General features: G+C 43.1%; 1 protein-coding gene across 13 annotated transcripts in view; it reads left to right on the top strand.

The window, feature by feature from the left end:
• The window catches only part of pacsin3.S (protein kinase C and casein kinase substrate in neurons 3 S homeolog), a 39,841-nt gene that overhangs the window by 11,424 nt on the left and 3,023 nt on the right, over window positions 1-25,394 (top strand). For 5 of the 13 annotated variants that reach the window (XM_018259329.2, XM_018259328.2, XM_018259331.2 and 2 more), the window contains 10 exons: window positions 12,562-12,635; window positions 18,039-18,136; window positions 19,667-19,823; window positions 20,552-20,787; window positions 20,942-21,097; window positions 21,351-21,526; window positions 21,836-21,956; window positions 22,080-22,219; window positions 24,584-24,646; window positions 25,231-25,388. In XM_018259329.2, coding sequence (XP_018114818.1) covers window positions 18,086-18,136; window positions 19,667-19,823; window positions 20,552-20,787; window positions 20,942-21,097; window positions 21,351-21,526; window positions 21,836-21,956; window positions 22,080-22,219; window positions 24,584-24,646; window positions 25,231-25,388 — 1,258 coding nt within the window. In that variant the 5' untranslated portion in view covers window positions 12,562-12,635; window positions 18,039-18,085. 13 annotated transcript variants of the gene reach the window in all.

Genomic DNA, 25,394 nt, shown 5'->3' with positions numbered 1-25,394 from the left:
CTGTCATAGTTTTATTAGATCTCTCTGTACAGACTATGAGCAAATTTAGGGGATTGTAATTGCTGCTTTTATGCCTGAACCTTTCCTTACACTAATACAATACTTAAAGAATTGTCCCTTCTATGGGTTATGCCCTTAAAGGCTGCTCTCACATCTATACTTTTATGTCTAAACAAGTAGGCCAACCTCCTTATGGCTTTTTTGTAATACAATCAAAAAATAGGAGGGCCGTGGGAAGTCATTGGAAAGAAATGAAAAAGAAAGAAAGATATCATGGGCACAATTGTAAATAAAATTGAAGGTTTTGTAGCCCTTTACAGAACTGTAGGGGGAAATTAGCCATTTTGAAGGAAAAAACACAAAGTAATTTGCATGTTTATGCGGTTTGATAAAAGCGCAGCTGTTGAGGAAAGGAATGGCAGTAGAGAATTAAAGAAACCAACCCCCACTACTTCTTTGATTTATATTCAGAATAGGAGGTGGAAGGGATGTTGCTTGGTCACATCAAAGCTTAGGACTGCATTTGATCCAAAGGGAAACACAGATCCAGTTGTATGGAAGTTGCAGTTCTGCACAATAGAGCCAGACATGTATGTAGTCCAGCAGCACTTGAAAGAGAAAATGCCCCCAGATTGTGGTCTATTGCTGGTTTTAAAGCTGAATGCTTTGTGGTGCCCTTACGGCTTTCCCATAGAATCCTCTCTCTGGAGAAGCAAAGGGCACCGCAAAACTTTCAGCTTTTGAACCACGGCCAAGTCGCTCTCTAGATTCCAATGCTGTGAGTGCCCCTTTAGAGCCTGGGCCGGGCCCATAGTGGTTATAACAATGGCACACACAGTTCTGAGATCCGACTCCCCCCATTGCTTCCCTCTGGTGTGAGGGGGTTTCACTTGGAATCCCTTAACGGTGCTGCTCACCTTTAAATTAACTGTATGTAGGACGTAGAGAGTGATGTTCTGAGACAAATTGCAGTTGGTTTTAATTTTTTATAGGGATGCAACGAATCCAGAATTCAGCCTTTTTCAGCAGGATTCTGATTCGGAAGAGTCTTTCTGCCTGGTTGAACCAAATTAGGGGCGGGTAGGGAAATTGCATGACTTTTTGTCAAAAAACGAGGAAGTAAAAAATGTTTTCCCCTTCCCACCCCTAATTTGCATATGCAAATACAAATTAGGTTTTGGGACTAATCTTTCGCGAAGGATTCAAGGGTTCAGCCGAATCCAAAATAGTGGATTTGGCGCATCCCTAATTTTTTTTTATTATTTCTGGTTTTTGAGTTATTTTGCTTTTTATTCTGCAGCTCTCCAGTTTGCTAGGGCTCAAATTACCCTAGCAACCATGCATTGATTCATATATATGAGAATAGAATACAAGGACGGTTACCCTAGGCTATAAACTAGGGGCCCAGTATGTTCAGGGACCCATGTAGCCTTTTTCAATTCTATTTTATTTTTATTTGTACTGCTTGGGTGCACCTTCTGGGAGAAGAAAGCAGGCAAAGCACCTAGATGTGTGCAAATCCAGTAACGTCACTGGCACATGCTTAACCCAACCCGGTGTAGAGAGTTTAGGTGCATGCATCTGGACCCAGCAGTAGTCTAAGGGTAAGGACACACTGGACGATTTGTCGCCAACGTTTTTAAAAAGCAAATCGCGGCGACATATCGCTCGTTTTGTCTCTGAACAAAACCAAATGAAAGACGCCAGCTCCTGTGCCCACAGCGCGTTTGTGAATCGCCTGTAGCTCCAAAACGCACTGAGACCCTTTTCCGAGCGATTTATCAGAAATAGCATGTACTTAGAAAAGCACTGAAATCTCCTAGACACGCACACACATACAGATAAGTAGCAGCAATTGTATTCAAATTACAATGCGAACGCAATTACGCAAGCACGTAAAGACGCCAGATTACAGCGGGAAGCACAAACCGTTTCCGGTTTGGGTGGAGCACGTACCGCACAGAGTAATGGGATACAAATCGCTCTGTGCCAATAGTCGCTGTGAATCGTCTGTTCAAAAAAGACCTTCGTCTTGTCGCCGCGATTTACTTTTTAAAAACGTTGGCGACAAATCGTCCAGTGTGTCCTTACCCTAAAAGGGGGGCCTATGAGAATGTAGCCTAGGGGCCCCACATGTCATTAATCCACCACTGCTGGAATCGGAGAGTCCTGAATAGAATGACAAGTAATAAAAAGTAGCAGTAACAATACATTTTGTGGCCTTACAGATGGGGTCGGTGACCCCCATTTGAGAGCTGGAATGACTCTGAAGAAGCAGGCAAATAATTAAAAAAAAAATATAGAAAAGAAAAAAATGGCCCATTGAAAAGTTGTTTAAATTAGACATACTAAAAGTTAATGTAAAGTTGAACTACCCCTTTAATTAGAAACACCCCCCGCCCCAGCTCTCCTCCCACATTCCTTGTCTGTATTCACCTGGATTGAGTTCTGTGGAATAGAATTTCTTGGCACCTGTCGGAGTAAAGTAACCTGCCCCTGGGAATGTGAATCCCTGTAATGCAGCACAGAGACCTTTTGCCCATAGATTCCCAGGAAGCGAGTAATGTTCAGTTAATAGACAATTGAAGGGGAAATGTCTAATGATGGGGATGAATGTTATTCCCCTGTTGTAAGCGACCTGCTGCACTCAGCAAGCCAACAATGGCAACTGGGTTCATCATTTTCTGGGCCGCATCTGGGGAGGCATTGTTCTGGGAGGGGGGATACATCATGTTCAGTGAAGCTTCAGAGAATGAAATAGAATTAACAAGCAGGACTGATGGAGCAGACGGTGTCCCCTCTTAACCCAAAAGACAGAGTTACGCCTCCTTACATCGCCATGATTGTACCAGATTTATATTAACATAAACAACATCCTATTTCTTTCTTATGAGTTTTACTTAGGGCCCTTACTCACAGGCGTTTGAAGCTGCGCTCCCCTGCGTTCCGGTTTTATGCGTTCAGCCGCAGGGGAGCGTAGGAGTAGACGCGCTGAATACTTTTCAATGCGGCTGTACTCACACAGACGCATTTAAGTGCCGCGCAGGTTGGGATGCAGCATGTTGCATTTTACCTGCTTTTGGTGCTTACATGTGTGAGTACAGCTGCATTGAAAAGAATTCAGTCCGTCTACCCATGCGCTCCCCTGAGGCTGAATATATAAAACCGGAACACAGGGGAGCGCAGCTTCAAACGCCCGTGGGTGTGCACAAACCAGTCCTTTCTAGGGTATTTGTATTTATACATAGGGATGGGAAACTTATAGTAACCACAGAATTCTCTCTATACAGGTATGGGATCCGTTATCTGGAAACCCCAAAGCTTTGTATTACGGGAAGGTCATCTCCCATAGCTTACCTGTTATCCAAATAAAGCAAATTTTTAAAAATGATTTCCTTTTTTTCTCTGTAATAATAAAACCGTAGCTTGTACTTGATCCCAACTGAGATATAATTTATCCTGGATATTGGAAGCAACACTATTGGGTTTAATTCATGTTAAAATATTTTTTGGCAGGCTTAATGTAAGGAAATCCAAGTTACGGAAAGATCTCTTATTTGGGAAAACGCCAGGTCCCGAGCATTCTGGATAACCGGTCCCATACCTGTATTAATCATATAGCTGGGTTTCGAGCTTCCATATTTCTTTCCTTTGATTATACAGTACGATGGTATAACATTCCCTGACTGTTTATATGCTGTGTTTTGTTTTTTTTTAAATGTAACCCCATTTGTAAAATATGAGGATTTTAGAAGTTAAACACACACTTCCATCTTCATTGTAACAAGCAAAACTAGTTCAGGTAATTGTTGTAACAAAGTATCTAAAACGTAGCTTTTAATAAATGTTCCAATAAAAAATCGCTAGCATGACCAACACAGACTCACAGCGTAGGCGATTTAAGCCTTATAATTTACCGATACTTTGCAGTGTTAAAATGTGGATATTAGAATCCTAAAAAAAACTAAGAACTTTATCCACCACCGATCGATTCTGCGCGAACGCTTTTAACTATGTGTGATTTTAGGGACAAGGTCCTGCACAGCTATTAGTGGAATACGCTGTGAGTCTGTGTTGGTCATGCTAGCGATTTTTTTTTTTTATTGGAACATTTATTAAAAGCTACGTTTTAGATACTTTGTTACAACAATTACCTGAACTAGTTTTGCTTGTTACAATGAAGATGGAAGTGTGAGTTTCGCATTCCATCCTAATTTGTTACATTTTTGTTTCCAAGTACTTGATAGTTCATTGCTAACTTGTGGGTAAATTGTTATTATTAATACTTTCTGCTCTATACATTAGCTGATAAGTTACTTCTGAATCCTATGACCTGTTATGATTACTAATATCCTTATCATTGATAGTAGGGGGTACATTATCCCTTATAATACATGAGTGATACTCAGAGTTCCCTGTATAACCCAGCCTGCAGCCTTGTGCCTTTATATGGCCACAGAACCCCTCAGTGACTTCTCATATCCTTATCATTTACAGTAGGGGGTACATTATCCCTTATAATACACAAGTGATACTCAGAGTTCCCTGTATAACTCAGCCTGCAGCCTTGTGCCTTTATATGGCCACAGAACCCCTCAGTGACTTCTAATATCCTTATTTACAGTAGGGGGTACATTATTCCTTATAATACATGAGTGATACGCCGAGTTCCCTGTATAACTCAGCCTGCAGCCTTGTGCCTTTATATGGCCACAGAACCCCTCAGTGACTTCTAATATCCTTATCATTTACAGTAGGGGGTACATTATCCCTTATAATACACAAGTGATACTCAGAGTTCCCTGTATAACTCAGCCTGCAGCCTTGTGCCTTTATATGGTCACAGAACAACCCCTCAGTGACTTCTAATATCCTTATCATTTACAGTAGGGGGTACATTATTCCTTATAATACATGAGTGATACGCCGAGTTCCCTGTATAACTCAACCTACAGCCTTGTGCCTTTATATGGTCACAGAACCCCTCAGTGACTTCTAACATCCTTATTTACAGTAGGGAGTACATTATCCCTTATATAAGCATTGCAGCACTGAAACATACAACCACAAGTGCATTCTCTGTGTATGTAGCCCAAGGTTGCCCCTATGTGGGCCCTGTAACCTGTATACTACCAACAGCAGGGAGAATGACATTCCTATGCAGTCACCTTGTGGATTTTGACATTATAGAGATGTAGTTACTGACCCAGCAGTGAATGACATTTCTCTGCTTCCACCCCCTTCCCATGATGAAGCTTCTGACCAAGGTCTCATAATATCAGAAGGATCCTGTTCCTGTAGGAACTCGAAACTTCTACACTGACCCAGTGGCTGCAGGGCGATGCCATTGCCAGTTCTATGGGGGACCCATGAGTACATATGGATATTTTGGGACTCATGAGTAGATACAGGAAACGGCTGATTAATTTATACTAGTCATCATGTCAGCCATGGGGTACTATAATAAAGGTGCACCAGATCTAGTAACCCATAGCAATGTTTTTGCTTTCAAACAGGTATCCAGTAAATACTGTGTGTGTATTGGTTGCCGTTGATTACTAGACCTGGTGCAAACTTTGCATCTCTTATTACATTACCCATTGGGGGCAAATGAGATTGCAGTGTCGCTACAGTCCGTCTCATCTGAATTCTTTGTTGTTTGGAGTTTTTACTGTAAAATGTCATTGCGAAATGTTTGCTTTTTATTTTCTTTTTTTCCGGTTTAACGTGACTGGGGTGTTTTAAAGGAGAAGTTCACCTTACGTTCCCATTTTTGAGACATTTGTAGTTGTGTGTTTTTTTTGTCCCTTTTTAGTTGAGATTTGGAACTCTTATCTGGTTTCTTGTGCCCCTAGCAACCAGCGAGATTTTACTTGCTTTATATTATTCATTTGTCAACTTTGGGGTATTGTGGCAATATCACTTCTGCTATGTCTTTAAAATACCCATTGGCAACTTAATGCTCTTTAGTACCTGCCTTTCTTCACTATATAAGATCAGGCATCAACACTTCCTTTATAGTTAATACCTCTATGCGCTTGGTCAGTTTTGTCTGTTCTAAGCTGGGGATACAGGGACAGCAGAAAATGGGTCTGCCTATTTAAAATTAGCAGGGTTGCTTGTATTGCATGAGCTGTTGAGATCGGTGGTTGTATTAATAGCAAGGCTCTTGGTAACCTAATCCCACAGTGCCTCACCTTTCTCATTTTTGGCTGCGAGATTGATTGTGTGTGCCTCGTACATAATGATACCTTAGCAGATATACAGGAAAAAATAATTTGGAGCAGACTGCCATTGCTGAGACGTAGGAGGTCATTTATTAGCATTAGACTGAGAATAATAGGACTATTATGTGGTCTTTCAACTGCTGCGGGGGTCTAAACATCCTTCCATGTGTGCATACTACCTCCCCTTTAATAAGGAAGGCCAACAGCCATATTATAAGTGATTATATACCCCCTAATGTAAATAAGGATATTAGAAGTCACTGAGGGGGTTCTGTGACCATATAAAGGCACAAGACTGCAGGCTGAGTTATACAGGGAACTCTGAGTATCACTCATGCATTATAAGGGATAATGTACCCCTTACTGTAAAGGATAAGGATATAATCATTGAGGGGTTCTGGCACCATATAAAGGCACAAGGCCGTCTATGGGATATTCTAAGTGTACACTGAATTTTCAGCCAGTGATAGCTTGTTTGTATGTAAGGTTCATCCAGTACGTGTCTGTGGGCAGTGAGAGGCGTTTGACAGCTCCACACAGCTGCTGTAACCTTTCGCATGCTTCAGGGGCCCGGGCTGCTTTGCAGAGGTGGGTCACAGACCTGCCCAGAAGCCACAAGGTTAAACATTAGCCCTGCTTTCTTAGGTAAGAGGAGGGGGAGAAAGTGTTTGGCTTATTCCTACCCATGAAAGTCCTGTTCACTAACCCTATTCAGAATCAGTACAGAACCACTGATCTCAGCAAGGGCCCCCATTCATTCTAAGATGAGCTCTGGCCTTAATAAAGTGCTGCAATTAATGAATTGGTTAATTGCGTCTGTGGCAGCACTTGCTCAGTATGTGGCCATAGCATGGCCTGCACAGGTCCGGTCAGCCAGACCCAGACATCCTACCTGCAAGGTCAATGTTTCCCCCCAACCTGGGAACTGCAGAACCAGAAGGGGCAGCACCATGAACTAGAAGTTGCATCAGTCCAGAGGCAGATTAACCAGGTCAGGGGGAAAAAAAACATTTTTTAATTTAAAGGGGACCTGCCACCCTAAGAAATAATTCCAAATAATTTTTTATCATGTTAGTTGAGCAAAATACACTACATTTATAATTCACATTTTGTTTCCTTCGGTCTTGGAATTACATAATCACAGCACGCAGGCAGGAGCCATTTTGTGGACACTGTTATTAAGATAAGTTGTGTATCACCCCAAAATCTTGTGTATGCGTCCGAATGGGGACCTAATGTCTATACACGTTGCCCTACACAATTATATGAGTGGGAGGGGGAATATGGGGAGAGCCGTGACATGCAGGAAGTGCTGAATGGAAAGTGAAAGTAATTGCCTACCCCACCTCTATGCCTCAGGCAGAGAGGCGGGGCAGGTAATATTTGATTGACAGCTCAGATATTTAAACGTCTTTATAACCGGTATGGATGCTTTAATGAAAAAAACAATTAGGGTTCCACGTTTAATTTGCAAACGACATTTGCTATATAGCTTTTTATGTGTAGGTGACAGGTCCACTTTAAAGGGGTTGTTAACTTTTAGTATAATGTAGAGAGGGATATTATGAAACAAATTGCAATTAGTTTTCATTTTTTATTATTTGTGGCTTTTGAGTTATTTCGCTTTTTATTCAGCAGCTCTGCAGTTTTGCAATTTCAGCCATCTGGTTGCTTGGATCCAAATGACCCTAGCAAACACGCACTGATTTGAATAAGCGACAGGAATATGAATAGGAGAGGGACTGAGTAGAAAGATGAGGGATAAAAAGAAGCCGTAACCATAAATGTGTAGCCTTACAGAGCACTTGTATTTTTAGATGGGGTCAGTGACCACCCATGTGAGAACTGGAAAGAGTCAGAAGGACAAGGTAAATAATTAAAAATACATACTAAAAGTTAACTTTAAGGTGAACCACCTCTTTAACAAGGTGGGCGGAAGGCTTTCACCCCCCTTTTCGGGTGAATATAACTTTTTCAGCAGCTGCTGAATGTCAAAGCCGCCAGCTGGGTTAAAAAGGGCTAAGTGCATCTTCCGAAACAACAGTTCTGCACAGCTTCTCCGTATGATTCCCGCTTGTATCTCCCCCGCCCAACTAGCCAGTGCTATAGGTTATTATGGTGCTTTTGGAGTAAGTCATGGTAATGTTCTATATTACAGAGCAGGAAATTAGATGTTTCAGTCCATTAGTTCCACCGAGGAACGACCAATGGAATGGGGGGGTGACCTACTCATATTTCAGCCTCCCACGCGGAGAAGCAAGTCGGAGGATATTAACCACTAAGACGCACTGCTGTCCGGCTTATTATGCACGGCACAAAGGAGAAGTAACAATTGAGGCTTCATCCGAGCGATGGGGATTTGCATAAACCCTTTCAGCCCAAAGAGGCCTGTTCCGCATGCACAGATTTTTCTTTTCCATAAACAACTAATTTTTTCCCTGAAGAAATAAACCCATTTTGTGCTTATTATTAGCTTTGGGCCAAAATACGCCCTGGATGGCCCAGGGTAACCCTATTTGAGCGGCGAGGGCATTTCTGTGGATCAGACAGGCAGATAGCAGAGAACATCATGGAACAGCTGATGGACAACCCTGAGAATCCTTTTAGATGAGTCAAGCAACATGGCAACTTCCGTATCCAAATATGTAGCCAGTGAATAAGCTAAGCTGTACGGAAGCACCGCTCCCACTTGTGTCAATTACATTAATCCTAGGATGGTGAGAGTTGCAGTAGGCAAGAGCTAGCGGAATGTCAAAGGACAGAGGCGTGTCAATCTCCAGCTCCTAAACACATTAGGAACCTGTTTACCTGTTAAACCGCAGAAGATTCCAGGCCAGTGTATCTGTCTGTGCCGTTTGCTTAAGCTTTAAACAAACATTAATAATCCTGGATGTTTTGTTCTGTAAATATTTGTGTCACTTGAAGGGACAACGGCATAGAATGTCACGCTCCCTTAGTCATGCCGCGAGTCGGGATTCCACAGGCTGTTAAGGGTAAGGCCAGACGAGGAGATTCGGGTAGGTTTTGTCGCCTGGCGACTAATCGCCGCGTCTTTTGCGCGACTATCTCCCCGAACTGCCTCAGCGTTTTTTTCCATAGGCTACAGCGCAAAGTCGCCTGCGCTAATCCACACGCGGCGATGCGTTAGAGGCAACTTTTTGCGACTTTTGAAAACGCATCGCCGCGTGTGCATTAGCGCAGGCGACTTTGCTCTGTAGCCTATGGGGAAAAACGCTGAGGCAGTTCGGGGAGATAGTCACGCAAAAGACGTGGCGATTAGTCGCCAGGCGACAAAACCTCCCCGAATCTCCTCGTTTGGCCTTACCCTTAATGTTGTGTTTGTCAGCTGAGGGACAGATTTGGACACATTTTTAATGGGACCTCATATGACCGTAAGGCTACACCCTTTCTGTGAAGTTGGTTGGACAAGACCAGAATCCTGACACCAGTGGTGGCACTGACCAGGGCTGGACATACCTACCTGAGGATGTCCTAGTTGGCCCAAGACTAGGGCCTTGTGCAAGAATAGCTTGAGAAGTAGAGTAGAATTTTTACACAAGGCAATTTTTACATGCGCAACTTTTTTGTCACAGCAAGTTTTTTTGCAGCACTTACGCAAAACAATTTGCAGGTGGCGAAATACAGAAATTTGCCACAAATCCATGCCTGGCGAATAAATTCGCCCATCGCTACTGGTTACCTTCCCATTGTTCTGTTGTTCGGCTGCTGGGGGGAAAGGGAAGGGGGTGATATCACTCCAACTTGCAGTAAAAAATGACTGAAGTTTAGCAGAGCACAAGTCACATGACTAGGGGACCTGGGAAACCCAACAATATGTCTCGCCGCAATTAAATAAAAAAAAAAATCAAGCTGCTCTTTTGAAAAACAGATTTGAGTGCAGAATTCTGCTGGAGCAGCACTATTGACTGATGCATTTAAGAAAAAAACATTTTTTCCCATGACAGTATCATTAAAAAAAAAAAAAAGGACCAGACCTGGATACTGCTGTGCATAGTGGGCTGCTACCGCCTTATTCCAGGCTCCCAATTATCCTAATTACCATGGTTTGTAAAGAAACCTCGAAAAATTAGGTTCTGTGCTGAAAATTCCCCCCCGGTGCAAGGGTGGCACAGGGGATACCAGGAAGCATGGGAAAAAAAGTCAACGGGAGGTTCTGCCCAAAAGTACCAAGAGTTCCTGACAGCCTAAGTCTCTTTGGAAGGGATTTATTCTATTTCAAAGGACACATGGTCTTTATTGGTTGGACAGCCCTGATCTACAGAGAACATTCTCCTGGGGCCCAAAAAATTGACAGAGGACCACTATTTTATGATTCATCAGTAAAAAATGATACTGGATGCCAATGTTGTTAGCAGGGAAGAAGCATAACCTTAGTAGGTGGCGGGGTAGGGGAAGTGACTCTTTGCCATTGACCATACGGCACTGAATAGCCCACATTCATTGTGCAGAGCCGAATGGTCTCGATGGCTATATATGGCCCTGACAACACTCCGTATAAGTGGCCGGTGAGTGATTCAACACGTCAGGTGGGGCACATGTTAAGGAATGTGCAGTATAAAGTTGCCTGCAGGCATTCTGGGGTATCAACTGTAAGCTTCATGGGGTACCAGTGGGGAAATATAACTATGAATCCTGGGAAGGCATACAATAAAACCAAGCATATTTGTTCTGCACCCCCCACTTAGCCCATATATATATATATATATATATATAAAAATCAGGTATGCACCGAATCCAGGATTCGCCCTTTTTCAGCAGTATTCGGATTCTGAATCCTTCTGCCCGGCCGCACCTAATCCTAATTTGCATATGCAAATTAGGGACGGGGAGGGTAATCGCATGACTTTTTTTCACAAAACAAGGAAGTAAAAAATGCTTTCCCCTTTCCACCCCTAATTTGCATATACAAATTAAGATTCGGATTCAGTTCAGTATTTAGCCAAATCTTGAAGGTTTCGGGGTTTGGCTGAATCCAAAATAGTGGATTCGGTGTGTCCCTAATATATTAATATACTATTTTAAGGGTCGACATAATGAGAAATTTTGATTCTGGGAAAACCACTGAATGTATGTGGCTAAAATAAAGGCCCTGTATCTCAGAGACGCTGCATCCAAAATAGATTATGACCAAGACCAGTTATATTAAATTTGCTCCAACCCCCAAAATGCCATTTGTTTGCTGCCGGGCGCGGCTCTTGCATTATTTCCCAGACCTAATTATGTCACCAAGCACGAGGAGCACATAACTCCGGCACTGATCGTCTCTACTGGTTTCTCCTCTTTCTGACAGCTGACTCAGTACACCATTGTGACGTCACTCCCCGTTTTGCAACTTGTGCTTTGGTATCGGAACCGGCTGATTAGCCAATAATCTGCAACAAACTTTTAAAGGGCACAAAAAAGCTTTTTTTTTTAACTTATATTCACACCCATGAGATCTAATATCAGGGCTGGGCTGGACACAGTCCTTACAACAGGTTTGTTTCCGGACGCCCCGAAGCATTAGGGGTTTACGTAATGCCATGCTATCCAATCCTTTGAATGTGGCGCATAGTAGTAGTAACCATGTTATTAGATTTCTGTAATGGTGTAGCTCACGGGTTGGCACTCTAATTAAGTCATTGCAGCCACGGAAGGGAGTGGCGCTATAAGGGAGTCTCGCTTTTCTATGGCTGCATATATTACTTGAACCTGGAATGTAATGAATTCGTCTCCTTTCTACCAGGATGGTGCCAGGGGAAGGGCTTGTACTTGTGGGATAGTGAGAATAATGAGCAAAATATAGTATATAGTCTATATATAATGAGCTGCCCAATGTGCAGCTCGCAACAATGGTGGTAGATATACTGTCGTTTATTAACAACTAGAGAAATAATGGGGAGCTACAAGTGTTAAAGTGCCAATTTATAAAACCCAAATACTCCTGTCTCATGCAGAGGGCAGTGCCTGCTTTCTCACTGCCCTATCCTTGAACGACTGCCAAATCTGATAGGGTTACATTCATGAATTAATGTTCAGGTGGCTCTAAGTGGCGTCAAGGGGGGTGGTTGAACTAAATATGTATAAGAGATTAGGACCAAACACCCCCCTCTTGAGCTCTGTTCCCTGACAGCTTCAATTTTACATGTCATTGTGGGACGGATACCAGTGTCACTGCTTGGTGGGTGTCCGTGGCGTCACTGCTAGGGGGTGGCAGAGGAGTCATTATGGACAGGGCTAAATTGGGGTCTCCATATTTAGTAGGCCATCATGTGAGAGTGAGTCTGCGTCCTGCAGCTGCTTCTGACTTCTCATCCTCCCTGTGTCTCTGCAGATTGGGAATAGCACAGGTCTGTGCAAGCCTGCACCCTCCCACCCTCTCGCTCGGAGAGCTTTCTTCTGACTAAGGTATGTCATTTGGAACTCAGGCGCTGACAGTAGGGTGCTGTCTTGGTGAGTATGGTGAATACTGAAGGGTGCTGGGTGCAAAGTGTAATATCTGTGTGTCTGACAAGGGGCAGCTAAGTGTTTCCTTCCTACTTAGATTCGAATAAATCCTTGTATGTGACTTCTACACTCTGTATGTATGTGCTTGCACTTGGGAAGAAAACACACACACACTTGGCAAACCTAAATGTGATATTTGGGGCTGGGGGGCAGGGCGCTGTGTGCCTCCTTGGTTCTGGCTCTCGAGAGTATAAGGCTGTGTATATCTAATTGCCCTTAGGGGCAGGTAGTTGTATTTGTATGGTGGGGCCTAGGGGGTTTGAAGCTGTGGATGTAAGTGGACTCGGCGGCAGTGCTCTAGGGAGTGGGTGCTTAATTGCCCCGGTATCAAATCTCTGCCTTCATTTTCCAACTTGTAGGGGTCTGATCAAACCTAAGTGGCTTTTAATGGCAACTGCACGGGTGCATTTTAGCACTTGTGTTAATAAAAGTGTCCCATGGTATAAGCCTGATTGGACCTGGGTGCAGGAAACTGTATATGTGCACTTTGGCTTGGGTGCAGGAAGCTGTGTGTGTGTGTTCTTGGGTGCAGGAAGCTGTGTGTGTGTTCTTGTATTTGGGTGCAGGATTCTATATATTTAAATATATATGTGCACTTGTGCTTGGGTGCCGGAAGCTGTATTTGTGTTTGGTAGGGTGCAAGAAGCGGTGCGCTTGAGTTTAGATGTATTTGCACTTGTGTTAGGGAGCATGAAGCTGTATATGTGATCTTGGCCTTGGCAGTAGAAAGGTGTGAATGTGCATCTGAGATTAAGAGTAGAATAGTGTGCCTAAACTTTATAGATTGTATATGCTTTTGGTTCCCAAACTGGGATGGTCTTCTGTAAGGGCCCCAACGCAATGAAAGAGAGGCTCCGTTTCAAGACCAGCTAGAGTCACATTTGTGAGTGAATGTTGAGGCTTTGTCTTGGAACCATAAAAGGGTGATTGTTGCAATAATGTTACTCCTATATGTATCTTTGTCATTAATTAAGTAGGGTAGGAGCAAACTTGGACCATGAGTGGGTTTCCTCCAAAAATACAACCCCAGAAAGTTTCTGCTCTGCGTCCTAATTCCAAAGCCATGTGTGGACCTTGCTCATCCCGGAACATGAACCCATATGTGCTCCTTGTGTCCTCATAGCTATAAATACAAGTATGATGCAAGATGGACCCACCACCATACTTCCATAGGACTATAAGATTAGAGGAGTATCTGTATCATTATGATAAAGCCATGCATGCACCCTATTGGCAGAGCTGATATACAGAGCCTGGGTCTGTTCCAAGTTCTTTGCTGTTGGGGAGTCTGACACAAGTAAGCTCTGTGTGCTCCTTGGCCGGCATCTCGGAGCAGTGAGTGGGTGCCGTGCCTGTAGATGCTGCCCGTGCTGCACCCTATTCATAAATTAGTGTCAGGCGTCACATCTTGAGTTTTGTCCACTCTGGGATTTAGGTCTCTGGTCTTTTTTGGAACAAAGAACTCAGTGTGTTTCCCTTGTGCCCTCTGGAACATCCCAAGTCTGTGGGTGAACTCTGTGTTCTTTGGAACCACTGGGCACAGAATGTGCAATGTGCCCTCACTGGAAGTTTTTGTTCTGGATTAGTATTTGCAATGTGTGCTCTGGAACATTACAACTTGGGGTGTGTTAACTTACTTTGCTTTGTTACATGCTGCAGATGATCTGAAATGATTGACATTCTGTGAAACCGTGATGTGTGAAATGGTATGGTTCTGTGGGTGCTATACTTGTTCTCAGGGGTGTAACTATAGAAAAAGCAGACCCGGAGACTGCAGGAGGGCCCAGGAGGTATAAGGCCCCATAAGGCCCTAATTCATATACAGTTTCAATAAATGTTGGTAAAAAAAGTCAACCTAAACATTTTGGAGGCCTGAAAAATAATTTGCTGTGGGGCCCAGTCATATATCAGCACAGCAAGGCTCTGGAATAGGAAAGCTTTTTGGGTGCTATATGTGCTCTAGAGGTTCTGTATGTGCTCTAGAGGTTCTGTATTTTCTCTGGAACAGTGGGGTTCTAGTGGTGCAGTATGTTCTCTGGAACAGTGGGGTTCTAGTGGTGCAGTATGTGCTCTGGAACAGTGGGGTTCTAGTGGTGCAGTTTATGCTCTGGAATGGTAAAGTTCTAGTGGTGCAATATATGCTCTGGAACAGTAGGGTCCTAGTGGTGCAGTATATTCTCTGGAACAGTGGGGTTTTAGTGGTGCAGTATATGCTCTGGAGCAGTGGGGTTCTGGTGATGCAGTTTATGCTCTGGAACAGTGGGGGTTCTAGTTAGGGATGCACCGAATCCAGGATTTGGTTCGGGATTCAGACAGGATTTGGCCTTTTTCAGTAGGATTCGGATTCGGCTGAATCCTTCTGCCCGGCCGAACCGAATCCTAATTTGCAAATTAAGGGTGGGAATGGAAATCGTGACTTTTTGTCACAAAACAAGGAAGTAAAAAAATATTTACCCCTTCCCACCCCTAATTTGCATATGCAAATATGCATATGCAAATTAGGGGTTGGATTCGGTTCGGTATTCAGACGAATCTCTCACTAAGGATTCAGGGATTCGGCCGGAGTTCTGCTGGTGCAGTAAATGCTCTGGAACAGTAGGGTTCTAGTGGTGCAGTATATGCTCTGGAACAGTAGGGTTATAGTTGTGCAGTACATGCTCGGGAACAGTAGGGTTCTAGGGGTGCAGTATACTGTATGCTCTGGAACAGTAGGATTCTAGTGGTGCAGTATATGTTTTGGAACAGCAGGATTATAGTGGTGCATTATATGCTGTGGAACAGTAGAATTCCACCTTTTGAAACAATAAGGTTGTTAGTGTGATTTCTATGCTCTGGAACACTGGTGGTGTGTGATGTTTGCTGTGTTATTTGTGGGCTCTCTCTGCTCCAGTAACACAGATGCACTGCTGCAATAAAAGAAGATACCGTAAGAGAAGATTAAAGCAAAGATCTGATTGGTTCCTGTGGGCAACTGCACTGGTGCAAATTAGTAATGATCTCAATTTAATTGAGCCCTTGGGTTTTTGTTAGTTTATTTGTATAAAATCACAATTTAAATACCCCGCTGCTGTAGAGGGTTATTTGGGTGCTATTTGCACTCTTGGACAACGGTAAATAGAGGAGCCTGTATAGAACATAAGGGCTGACTGACTGCTTTCTGCTGGAGTGTCATACAGACACCTTAAAGGGGAACTAAACCCCCTCCTTGTTTTTAAGTATTCGTCCCCTGCACTGAGATTGTTTACTAATTTCCAATACCTGCTTTCTACATGCAGAGTTGCTGGGCCGCGCCCAGTTATCCCCACCCAACCCCTGATCTACCCAAAATCCGACCCAGTTTCCAGTAAACCTTCCTCATTTTTGGGGTCTGCGGTTCAGGACTATTGTGGAGTCTCTATGGCCAACAAGCCAAGTGTATTTATGTCATTTAAATACTTGGATTTCACACCGAAGCCTGTTTAATCCCCTAATCTTGGCATTGCCCTTTCCAGGGGGTCACAGGCAGCTTTGGGCTGGAGGGCTTCTTCTCAGGGGCCTTTCTCATGGCTGGCAGCAGGTGCTGATATTTTAGGCCTGTGTTCAATATTTATTTTGGGACCGAGAGCAGTTTCCGTTCTTGGATTGTCTGAGTTTTTAATATCAAGGCACGGGGGGGGGGGGCCTTTGGCCGTCATCTTGTTTAGCAGAGGGGTTGTGGGACTCCCAATCCCGTTCCGATTGTTGCAGTTCTATATGGAACGTACCAAATATAATCTGCCCCCCTCCCCATCTCCATTTCCTACACAATGGATCTGCCATTAATTATACAGTAAAGGTTGCTGCCTGTAATTGTGGCCCACCCAGGTGGCAATTAAACAAGGAGTGTGGCAAAGGGAACATAAACCGTGCTACATCGCTTCAAGTCGAGTCGCAATCACCAGGGCGGAGAACAGAAAAATTACATTTACAAGACATTGTCAAAATGAGGAATGAATGTATTTTTATCTAGTGTGTGTTTTAATATCTAGTAATGGGCAACTTTGTCCCGTTTCGCTTCGCCTTGATTTTGGGAATTTCCTGCAAAACGGGCAAAAAATTTGCCAAAATTGACGCCAGCGACAACTTTGACGCCGGCAACATTGGACGCCCATTAAAATCAACGGGCATACGTCAAAACATCTTCAATGTTCTGAAAAAGCATCAATTCCTAGCAAACTTGCTCTTCATTATTTTTATTAAAGGCGTTTGCCTTGATCTTTTGCCTCTTTCCAGCTTTCAAGTTGGGGTCACTGACCCCATCTAAAAAACAAATGCTCTGTAAAGCTACAAATGTATTGTTATCACTACTTTTTATTACTTGTATTTCAATTCAAACCCTTTCCTATTCATATTCCAGTCTGTTATTCAAATCCGTGCATGGTTGCTAGGGTAATTTGAATCCTAGCAACCAGATTGTTGAATCTGCAAACTGGAGAGCTGCTGAATAACTCAAAAACCACAAATAATAAAAAATGAAACTGAATTGCAATTTTTTTCAGAATATTCCTCTCTATATCATACTAAAAGCTAATTTTTTAAAGGTGAACAACTGCATTAAAGTAGAATCATTTACAATAAATATGTAGTACTCATTACTGGGGAGGCGTTCAAGACTTTTGCACAGGGGGCCTATTTCTAGTGCAGAAATAATTAAAAATTAAGGAATTTACATGATGATAATCCTTTAGGTGAGCAAGCAGTATGGTAATACACACACATAAGAATTAAATGCAAATTGGCCTCTGCAGAACCGACTGTGTATAAGTAGAAATATAAAACTAGAATGTGCTTGTATCCTTTACCTGTGCCGAGTGCATATTTCTTGGCCGCATTCCCCGGGCACCTCAAGGTGAAACATGCCGTGAGCTCTGCGTGAAATGCTGCAGGAATGTTACGGAGCAGAACCTCTGGCTCAATCAACAGTAAATATTTATACTTGGTGTTTCCTGAAAGGGACTGGCCTTTGTCATAGAAAGCAACAGGCAGTGGAATTTGGGCATTTGTATATGTAGAACTGCTGGGAAAGACGATTGCATTGTGGGTTGAAACACCTTTGCACCATGGCCAACCAAGTCATGTATGTGTTGGCACCATCCATGGGAACCCAGATCCCAAATCTGAATAGGGAGACTTGGTCTACGGAAAGTGTTACCAGGGGCCTATAAATAGTTCTGGGGAATTTGCGTGTGTGTGTGTGTAGCTTTAACTGCGCCAAAATCCCTTTCCCAAAACCCGGCATCTTTGTGTTCCCTTGTGCCAACTCATGTATCTTCCCTCTCCTTACAGTGCCCGGCTAATCTGCAACCATTCTGTGCTGCAAGAAATCCACAGCTATGGCAGAGGACAGCAGCGGAGGTGGGGCTGCATCGGGCAGCTTCTGGGAGGTGAGAGGCTTAGCAGACTATTCAGCCCGACATCTTGGTGCATTTGTTTAATGTACCCCCCCTACTGTAAATGATAAGGATATTAGAAGTCACTGAGGGGTTCTGTGACCATATAAAGGAACAAGGCTGCAGGCTGAGTTATACAAGGAACTCTGAGTATCACTCATGTATTATAAGGGATAATGTACCCCCTACTGTAAATGATAAGGATATTAGAAGTCACTGAGGGGTTCTGTGACCATATAAAGGAACAAGGCTGCAGGCTGAGTTATACAGGGAACTCTGAGTATCACTCATGTATTATAAGGGATAATGTACCCCCTACTGTAAATGATAAGGATATTAGAAGTCACTGAGGGGTTCTGTGACCATATAAAGGCACAAGGCTGCAGGCTCAGTTATACAGAGAACTCTGAGTATCACTCATGTATTATAAGGGATCATGTGCCCCCTATTGTAAATGATAAGGATATTGGAAGTCACTGAGGGGTTCTGTGACCATATAAAGGCACAAGGCTGCAGGCTGAGTTATACAGGGAACTCTGATTATCACTCATGTATTATAAGGGATAATGTACCCCCTACTCTCACTGAGGTAGAGTCCTGCGCGGGTCCATTTTTTGGGACCAGTACCCGACCCGTACCTGCAACCTGCAATCCACAACCCGCATTCTTACCCACTTGGAACCGCTACCCGACCCGTAAGTACCTTTTCCGCAACCCGGACCTGTGATCCACTGACCATCAAGAATCAGGAAGTGCTGTCATTGTAAACTGGAAGTGACATCATCGGAAGTAGACATGACCAGAAAAAAGGATTGCTATTGAGAAGGCCTGCAGCCTGACCCACAACCCGCAGAACCACCGACCCGCACCCGGAAGTTCAACCCGCAGGGTACCACAAGTTTTTGCGCGTACCAGACCCGCTGCAGGACTCTACACTGAGGAGTTCTGTAACCATATAAAGACACAAGGCTGCAGGCTGAATTATACAGGGAACTCTGAGTATCTATCATATATATGCAACTCATCCACTCTATATCTATATCTATATATATATATATATATATATATATATAGATATATATATATATATATATATATATATATCTATATATATATATATATATATATATATATATATATATATCTATATATATATATATATATATATATATATATATATCTATCTATATCTAGATAGATAGATAGATAGATAGAGATAGATATAGACAGATATATATATATATATATATATATATATATATATATATATATATATATATATATATATATATATATATATATATAGACAGATATAGATAGATATAGATAGATATATACAGATATAGATATATACAGATATAGATAGATATATACAGATATAGATAGATATATATAGATACAGATATATATATATATATATATACAGATATATATAGATATAGATATATATATATATATATATATGTATATATGTTCTCCTGTGTCCCAGCACTTCTATGTATATACACACCTCTCTGTGTTTAGGCCGGCAATTACCGCCGCACTGTCAAACGGATCGAGGACGGGAACCGGCTGTGCAACGACCTAGTCAGTTGTTTCCGCGAGAGAGCCAAGATCGAAAAGAGCTACTCACAACAGCTTTCCGACTGGAGCAATAAATGGAGGAATTCTCTGGCAAAGGGTGAGACACCAGCAGACTGTTCTCATTTCTTATTATTATGTATTTTAAATATGTAGTTGTTTTGTTTTGTTATATGGAGCGTTGAGGTTGTTTATGAATTTTTCTTTAAGAGGAGATTTTGCTTATAAAGAAGGTGTCAGTTTCTCTTTAGAATTTTCTGAAATGATAAATACTAACATTTTTTCATGTAACATTTCAAGCCACGAGGGAAAAACAAGATAAATAATTTAAAACAAGTTTTTCTGCATATCTGATATTTTTGTAACTCTGTAACTGATTTTACTTTGTAGAGAAAAAGTGAGAGACGTTTGCCCTTCTATCATCACAGGCACCAGAGATGTGATCTAAATAGGATCAGATAGGATCTGTGTAGCCACTGGGACAGAATGCTCTGTTATACAGATAGCTAGAATCTCAGCCATAAAGCAGGACAGGACTGCTGCTTCCAATGGGGATCAGATAGGATCTGTGCAGCCACTGGGACAGAATGTTCTGTTATACAGATAGCTAGAATCTCAGCTGCCATAAAGCAGGACAGGACTGTTGCTTCCAATGGGGATCAGATAGGATCTGTGCAGCCACTGGGACAGAATGTTCTGTCATACAGATAGCTAGAATCTCGGCCATAAAGCAGGGCAGAACTGCTGCTTACAGTGGGGATCAGATAGGATTTTTCATTGTTAATCTGAAATTTGGCAATGCAATATGGCTTCTTTCTGTGCCTGCAGGGCCTCAGTATGGCACCCTGGAGAAGTCCTGGCAGGCGTTCCTGACAGCTGCAGAGAAGCTGAGTGAGATCCATACAGAGCTGCGGAACCAGATATGGGACGAGGACAGTGGGAAGGTGCGGGATTGGCAGAAGGAGGCCTTTCACAAGCAGATGATTGGAGGTTTCCGGGAGTCAAAGGAAGCGGAGGAGAGTTTCAGCAAGGCCCAGAAGCCATGGGTGAAAAAGCTCAAGGATGTAAGTGTGCAAGAAGGGCAGGGGAAGGGCACATACCTAGGAGGGAGTCCATGGCTATATAGTATGTCCGCACTACATAGAATAAAGGATAAACATTACCAGGTCTGTTTCCATAATGTGCAGCCTAGCCACTGTTTCACTTCTAAACTCTCAGGTAGAAGAAGCTAAAAAGCACTACCACGTGGCCCGCAAGGATGAAAGGGCGGCCCAGGTACGAGAGGATCACTCCAAGGCGGACTCGACTGTGTCGCAGGAACAGCTGCGCAAACTGCAAGACCGCGTGGAAAAGTGCAACCAGGAGGTAGAGAAGGTAAGAATGGGCAGCCTATCTGCCACGGTCTTAGTGCCACTGGGGGTAAAGGGGTGGCGGTGGTTATAAATTTGGCCAAGACACTTTCTTAGTCATCTGTCTCTTGGCTAACAACCACATTAGACAGACAATAGCAAATTATGCAAGGCTGAAATTTACAAGCAACACCTTCATAGAATCCAAGGGAGAAAATGAATGATTAATTCACTCTGAGCACTTAATGTTGCATTGTGCATCTCCCTCCGGTTGGCAGAATAAAGGTTTGTACGAGAAGGCCCTGGAGGAGCTGAACCGGTACAACCCCCGCTATATGGAAGACATGGAGCAGGCCTTCGAAAGCTGCCAGGAAGCTGAGCAGAAACGCCTGCGCTTCTTCAAGGAGATGTTGCTGGACCTTCACAAGCACCTCGATCTCTCCAGCAAGGACAGGTAACCCCCTGCCTCCCCCTTGTATTTTGTGAGATAGTGGCTGTTATATATTTATACTATAGTTGCATAGAATAACGTGATTATCCCAGGCACCATGTCAGTAGGTGAGGGCCATAGGATAGGTTCACCTTCTCCTTTTGGCCTTTCGGATTGGGTTGAACTACATCACCCCCTACAGTCTGGTTATTCTGCTATTCACACATCCATCAATCACAGGACTGAACTAGAGAGCATCAATATGGAGAGCAGGGAAGCTTTAGCCAATCAAAGTTGTGAATCTGACTCCATCTCTTGGTATGACTTTTCCAGCTTCCATGTTCTGTACAAAGATCTGTACCAAAGCATTCAAGCTGCGGACGATCAGCAGGACCTGAAATGGTGGCGTAACACTCACGGGCCGAGCATGGCCATGAACTGGCCACAGTTTGAGGTACGTTAAAGATATCCAGCTGGGGTCATTTGGGACAGGTGGTCCATGGTATGAGCTGAAGGCAATGGTGTAGGCCATTAATTCCATGCAGTGACGAATGGTGTAATTGACTCCTTATTGCAGGAATGGTCCCCAGAGACGCAGAGAACCATCAGTAAGAAGGAGCGGAGCAATAAGAACGTGGAAGAAGTGACCCTTACTGGTATCCTGCCGGCACGGGACGGAGTATCAACAGGGACACCCACCCAACAGCTGAACAGAGGGTAAGAAACACTCTACTCAATTGCCCTGGGCATTGTTACCTGCCCTGTAAATATATATACAGTAAGGTCCATAAATATTTGGAAAGACAACTTTTTTTTTCTAATTTTGGTTCAGTACATTACCACAATGAATATTAAATAAAACAACTCAGATGCAGTTGAACTGTAGACTTTCAGCTTTAATTCAGTGGGTTGAACAACAAGATTGCATAAAAATGTGAGCAACTAAAGCCTTTTTTTTAAAACAAACAATTCATTTCAGGGGCTCAAAAGTAATTGGACAATTGGCTATTTCATGGGCAGGTTTGGGCAATTCCTTCATAATGTCATTATCAATGAAGCAGATAAAAGCCCTGGAGTTGATTTGAGGGTGGGGGGGTGTTTGTATGTGGAAGATGCGGTCAAAGGAGCTCTCCATGCAGGTGAAACAAGCCATCCTTAAGCTGCAAAAACAGAAAAACCCATCCGAGAAATTGCTACAATATTAGGAGTGGCAAAATCTACAGTTTGGTACATCCTGAGAAGGAAATAAAGCACTGGTGAACTCAGCAATGCAAAAAGACCTGGACGTCCACAGAAGACAACAGTGGTGGATGATTGCAGAATCATTTCCATGGTGAAGAGAAACCCCTTCATAACAGCCAAACAAGTGAACAACACTCTCCAGGAGGTAGGCGTATCGATATCCAAGTCTAACATAAAGAGAAGACTGCATGAAAGTAAATACAGAGGGTGAACTGCAAGGTGCAAGCCACTCATAAGCCTCAAGAATAGAAAGGCTAGATTGGACTTTGCTAAAAAGCCAGCACAGTTCTGGAAAAACATTCTTTGGACAGATGAAACCAAGATCAATCTCTACCAGAATGATGGCAAGAAAAAAGTATGGAGAAGGCGTGGAACAGCTCATGATCCAAAGCATAGCACATGATGTATAAAACATGGTGGAGGCAGTGTGATGGCTTGGGGGTGCATGGCTGCCAGTGGCACTGGGACACTAGTGTTTATCCATCATGTGACACAGGACAGAAGCACAAGAATGAATTCTGAGCTGTTCAGAGACACTGTCTGCTCAAATCCAGCTAAATGCAGTCACATTGATTGGGAGGCGTTTCATAATGACCCAGAACATACAGCCAAAGCAACCCAGGAGTTTATTAAAGCAAAGAAGTGGAATATTCTTGAATGGCCAAGTCAGTCACCTGATCTGAACCCATTTGAGCTGCATTTCACTTGTTGAAGACTAAACTTCTGACAGAAAGGCCCACAAACAAACAACAACTAAAAGCCGCTGCAGTAAAGGCCTGGCAGAGCATTAAATGGAGGAAACCCAGAATCTGGTGATGTCCATGAGTTCAGGCTGTCATTGTCAGTAAAGGGTTTACAACCAAGTATTAGAAATGAACATTTTATTGTCAATTTTTTAATTTGTCCAATTGCTTTTGAGCCCCTGAAATAAAGTGATTGTGTTTATAAAAAAAAGGCTTTAGTTCCTCACATTTTTATGCAATCTTTTTGTTCAACCCACGGAATTAAAGCTGAAAGTCTGCAGTTCAACTGCATCTGAGTTGTTTCATTTAAAATTCATTGTGGTCATGTACAGAACCAAAATTAGAAAAAAGTTGTCTCTGTCCAAATATTTATTGACCTAACTGCCATTCCATAAACTTTCTCTTGTCATGTGACTGATATTCCATATGATAGGGCTGATTTAATGCATGGAGTCATAAAACTAGGGCAGCATTTTGTCATTTCCAAGATATGGCTATAAGTTCACTATTGGAAGGTGAATTTAGATCCAACACATTTTCTGCATTCATAACTGAAAGGGATTCTGTCATGGGAAAACATGTTTTTTTACAAAACCCATCAGTTAATAGTGCTGCTTCAGCAGATTTCTGCACTGAAATCAGTCAGTTTCTCAGGTGCCCCCAGTCATGTGGCTCATGATAAACTTCAGTCACCCTTCCCCCCCCCATCCCAGCAGCCTAAAAATAGAGCAGTGGGAAGGTAACCAGAGAACAGCACTCAATAGTACAAATCTGAGTCCCACTGCAACTCCTCCAGTTACATTGAGTAGGAGAAACAATAGCCTGCCAGAAAGCATGAAGTGCTGGCCTTTCTGATAGCACATGACCAGGCAAAATGATCTACTGGCAGGGAAGCACATAGGCTGAGCGGTGCTAAAGAGGCAACCACCTGCTCATCCCTACAGAGCCATATTGCTAATGCTCACTTGAAGCTCAAACCGTGTACCAATATAATATATTATATAATGATGTGGATCAGTGGGTTCAGCCGGGAGGTTGTTCAGAGCAGTTGTAGGTTCTCGTGTTGAGCTCAGAATGTGTTTGAAACCCCCCTCAGGTTTGCCTACACCGATGAAGACCAGGATTTCTATGCCACTCTAACGGACACCCCGCACTCAGAGTCAGTATAGCTCTCCCTATCTGCCCTTGCCCAGAGGCGTGGGAACCTTCACTCCTTCTCTGAAATTTCCCTTCACTATCCCTGCCACTGATTTGGGTGTCTGATCAACTACAGTGGTGAAGGGTCTGGGGGTTCTGATTTCGCTCTTATTTCTGGCTTATAACATCCCCTGCTGGTTGCACAGCAGAATGCAGGCCTTTATACGCTATAAACAAACAATGGACCTACCTGGACCTACCGGTGTCCCTTCTTCTCATTCCTTTGGGTGTTTCCTTCCATAGGAAATAGCGGTGATCCAAACAAATTTCTTCTTTCTGTGCGTCATTGTTTATATGTGTTTTTAATTATGGTTTACTTGCCCCATGTAGTCATTTTCGGTTCCCTATATGTTCCTTAAATGCTTTAAAATGATTTTATCCACTTTTTGGATATTATCCAATCTGGGCAAATGGCCCAGGTTGAATCCCAGTGATCACTCCTCTAAGTGTCATTATTTTCATTCTTCTTGTATATCAAAGTGCCAGCCCATTGGGTAGTATTCTTGCCTATTAATGTTTTATACACTGACCCTTTCCTTTCTGCAGTACTGGCAAAGACGATGCATCTGAGTGGTCGGAAGATGACAGTCCTAAAAAGTCAATGGACAGCAATGGCCGGGAGGTGTCACAGGTAGAGGGCGTGCGCGTGCGAGCTCTGTATGATTACACGGGCCAGGAGGCTGACGAGCTGAGCTTTACGGCAGGTACAG

Source organism: Xenopus laevis, chromosome 4S (assembly GCF_017654675.1).
Source record: "Xenopus laevis strain J_2021 chromosome 4S, Xenopus_laevis_v10.1, whole genome shotgun sequence".
In the NCBI taxonomy this organism is placed as follows: Eukaryota; Metazoa; Chordata; class Amphibia; order Anura; family Pipidae; genus Xenopus; species Xenopus laevis.
The sequence above is the reverse complement of the archived record's forward strand: the minus strand, read 5'-3'. Positions and strand labels throughout refer to the sequence as shown.